At 37.9% G+C, this 3,835-nt stretch overlaps 1 protein-coding gene across 1 annotated transcript in view; it reads left to right on the top strand.

Moving 5' to 3' along the window:
• The window catches only part of api5 (apoptosis inhibitor 5), an 18,260-nt gene that overhangs the window by 10,552 nt on the left and 3,873 nt on the right, over positions 1-3,835 (top strand). The window contains exons 4-5 of the mRNA XM_048607205.1: positions 192-257; positions 1,006-1,157. Of these exons, the coding sequence (XP_048463162.1) occupies positions 192-257; positions 1,006-1,157 (218 nt within the window). The remainder of the gene's footprint in view (positions 1-191; positions 258-1,005; positions 1,158-3,835) is intronic.

Below are 3,835 nucleotides of genomic sequence, written 5' to 3'. Positions count from 1 at the left end.
TTTCTGAAAAAGGGTCCCGACCCAAAACATCAACTTTCCTGCTCCTCTGATGCTGCCTCGCCTGCTGTGTTCTTCCATCTCCACACTGTTATCTCTGACTCCAGCGTCGGCAGTTCTTACTGTCTCTGAGTTACTTCAACTAGTTACTTTCAGCTCTGAATTACAAGAATTTCTCCTTTTGTTTTTCACAGATGATAGTGCGGAGTTCAATTTGGTTAATAATGCATTAATATGTATATTCAAGATTGATGCCAAAGGTAACTATCATTTTCCTCCTAATTATTGTGACTGTGTTATCAAGGTACACGTTACTTGGATATATGGTATGAAAATAGAATGGCTGTTTCAAACCATGCTCAGGCGTAATACAAAATTATTTTTTCTACCATTGTTCATTTATCACACATTATTGAACAGGTAGTTAGTTTGGAGAAGGCACACAACATTGAAAAACCTGATGTGTCAGTATCTGTATTATTTAAGATCGTCATAATGACTAACGGCAGAGGAAGTCTTATGTCTTTTATCTCATCTATCTTGAATTTGTCGCAGTGAAATGTCATCAAGTAGCAATTATTGTGCAGACTGACAAATTATATACCTGAAATAAGATGTAAAGTGGCAGAATTGTAAGAAGTGAAAAAAATTGAAACATTTGGAAATTGGTGTGACAGAGAAGAAAAATTAAAACCAGCAAAAGTTGTTTTGAAAAGTTAAGTACTGACACTTGTAAAATCTTTAGGATTGAGGAGGCGAATTAGGACAGGTGACATTAGTTTACTCTTAGGCATAACAATGACAAGTATTTAAATTTGGGTCATTTGATACATTATCAACGGCTTAATGGAACATAAAATGCATTGTGAAATACCAGTTGTTTGAGTGTACATATGTATCACTTGGGTTATTATTGGCTAATGCTGTGCCTATTTTACAAACTTTCATGTTAGTATATCCACACTGAGTTTAAAATTAATTGTGTTCTTAATTTTCTTTTACCCAAAGGAACCTTAGGTGGTCTTTTCACACAGATAATACAGGGGGAGGACATTGTGCGAGAACGTGCCATAAAGTTCCTTTCCACAAAACTGAAGATAGTACCAGAGGAAGTAATGACCAAAGAAGTAGAAGAATACATTTTTGTGGAGTCCAAAAAGGTAACTCATTAATAAAGCATCATCTACATAATTGTAATAAGGAAAATTCTCCTCATTTTTATATTTAAAAGATTGAATAGATACTTCTTGTAATTTGTCTCAGGTGGGCACAAAAAAAAACCATGATACCTTTCAAAAAGCGAGTGAGATGGGAGCAATATTCCTGAATGATTTTATGGTTCTGATTGAAGTAAAGCTATTCATGTAGTGCAGCTTTTCACTGTTGTTGCAACAGAACAAACTCCTCAAAATAGTGTGTTAGAAGCACTGCTGTGTTCTTGAATTGAAGTAGCGATGAAGGCCCCTTCTGCTCAACCTCTCCCCTCAACTGAGGTGTGGTGACCCTGATTAAACTACCAGCATCTGTCACTAATGAAAGGGAAGTCCTATGGTCTGGTAAAACTTTACCTTTACCTGTATCCTTTCTGTGTTATTCTGAAGGGCTGTTCAGTGCAGTAAGTAATCTAAATTGTTGTGCACTGGGTTGTATGACTTTGGAAATTGCAAGACTGTCTTTAGACAGGGCTTAAAAATCAATCAGGTTACTTTGTCAGTCAGTTATTTACTTTGAAAGCATAGTGTAATTAGGATTTTGTGGATGCAGGCATACGTATTGTGTTTAGAGAGATGAGGTGGCACTGGACATTTCTGAGAACTCAATGTAAAACAATATTGTGGAATGAACTTAGTTTACAACCTGTAACCACAGGTTGAATACTAGTCGGAATTGTATAAATTAGTAGAGTTGCCTTCTCCCCGTTGTGCTGCCAAATTATTTTTCTCAAGGGCTGCAACGTTTATTGCCACTTCTAGTTACCCTTGAGAAGGTACTGGTGGTGAGTTATTTTCTCAAATCATTGCAGTCTGGATGAGTGCAGGTACAAAATCAGTATTGTTAGGTACTGCGTTTCTCAATTTTGGCCAGCGATGAAAGAAGAGTGTCATTTTTCCCAAGTTGGGGAGAGATGCGACTTGAAGGGAAATTTGCAGGTTGTGAGAGTGAACTCATTTGTCCATACCATTCTCCATTTACATTGTGATTTTGGATGTTACCTCAAAGAAACTCGGCAAGTTGCTGCAGTGCATTTTGTAGATGCCAAACATTTTGACAACAGTGCACCCGTGATTGAGGGAGTGAATGTTTGAAATTATCTGTGGCATCTTAATATGCAGGTTGCCTTGTCCTGAATGTGTCAAGCTTCTTGATTGTTGGAACTGCACTTAGTCAGTGTAAAATGAAGTATTCCATTTTTTTGTGCTGTGTTGATGGATAGCTTTGGAGAGTCAAGAAGTGAGATAGTTGCTGGAGATTACTTGGCCTTGGACTTGCACTTGTTAGCATGGAGTTTGTTTTTCATAAATGTTGAATGTCAGGCCGTCTGATGTACGAGTTCACATTATAAATGCCATTTCGTGCGATGAACTCCAGCACCCTCATGCTCATCCAACCAATACCCTTGGGGAGGAGACTGCCTAGACATTAGCTGCTGTAGTAGTTGCGTAAGAACTGGTCTGAGATCTAATCAGAAATTCCTTTGAACTGGTCCCAATTTGCTGCCTCACTAGCCAAAATGTTCTTTATGCACATCAGGATTTCTACTGCACTTCTGGCAACGTTATCTCAGTGGATGGGCATCAAATGTTGGCCTGCCAGTGACTCCATGTCCCAGGAAAGAATTTTCTAAAAATTCATATTTTAGCTAGTTAACCTTTTGTCAGAGTGCATTCTAGTACAGAGCTTTCCTCATACTGTAAAATGTCCTACAGAGGAATTTAGGCTTATAGAGAGCAGGCAGGAAAGTGGGTAAAATTGCAGTGGGGTTATACATAATCTTATCGAATGGTGGAGCAGGCTTGATGGACAGAATGACTGACATCTGCTCTTATGTTTTATGATCTTAAAATCTTCACTGAAGTGTTGCTAGTTTAATGCTTTCTGTAAGGCAGGACATGACTGAAAAGAGATATATGCCACTACTTCAATCCAGCTTGAGATGCAGTACAATCTCAACTGGTGTGTTTTGGAATGCATTGCAGTTTCTAATAATGGGAGGATTCAAATGTGTATCTTAATAATGCCACCAGCAAATGCCAGTGGAAATAGTTTGGACGTGTATTTGAGCACCAATCGCAGGAAATTTTTTTGTTTTTGCATATGGATTTGTGAAAGATAATTCATTCCATTAAGCCTTTTTCCTGATGTACACCATTATGAACTTGCAGTACCAAAGCATTTACCTGGTTCAAGCCAAAAAAAACCCACATAATTGAGTACTAAAATGTTTTGTGTTGATCATTTACTTTTTACAAATTCCTGCTACTTCATATTTAAAAGTCAAACATAAAAAAGAAAATCAATCCAAAGTGTACTTTTCCTTTTTTTTAGAAGAGTTAACACCAAAGAACTATATTCAGGTTGTTACTACTTTTTTTGGATTGAATTGAACTGAAAAGTTCATAAATCTAGGCAATCTAACTTACATATTTTCAATGATGAACATGTCCCCCACCCTCCACCACCAAGGTTTTTTAGTGCCAGAAGGTAATTTGTAGGGAACACCATTTTATTCCAGACAACAAGGTGCAGGGCTGGATGAACACAGCAGGCCAAGCAGCATCATAGGAGCAGAGAGGCTGACGTTTCGGGCCTAGACCCTTCATCAGATGAAGGGTCTAGG

The sequence above is a fragment of the Rhincodon typus genome, chromosome 17 (assembly GCF_021869965.1).
Source record: "Rhincodon typus isolate 14 chromosome 17, sRhiTyp1.1, whole genome shotgun sequence".
In the NCBI taxonomy this organism is placed as follows: domain Eukaryota; kingdom Metazoa; phylum Chordata; class Chondrichthyes; order Orectolobiformes; family Rhincodontidae; genus Rhincodon; species Rhincodon typus.
Note: the sequence above shows the minus strand (reverse complement) of the source record. Positions and strands in the feature narration are given on the sequence as shown.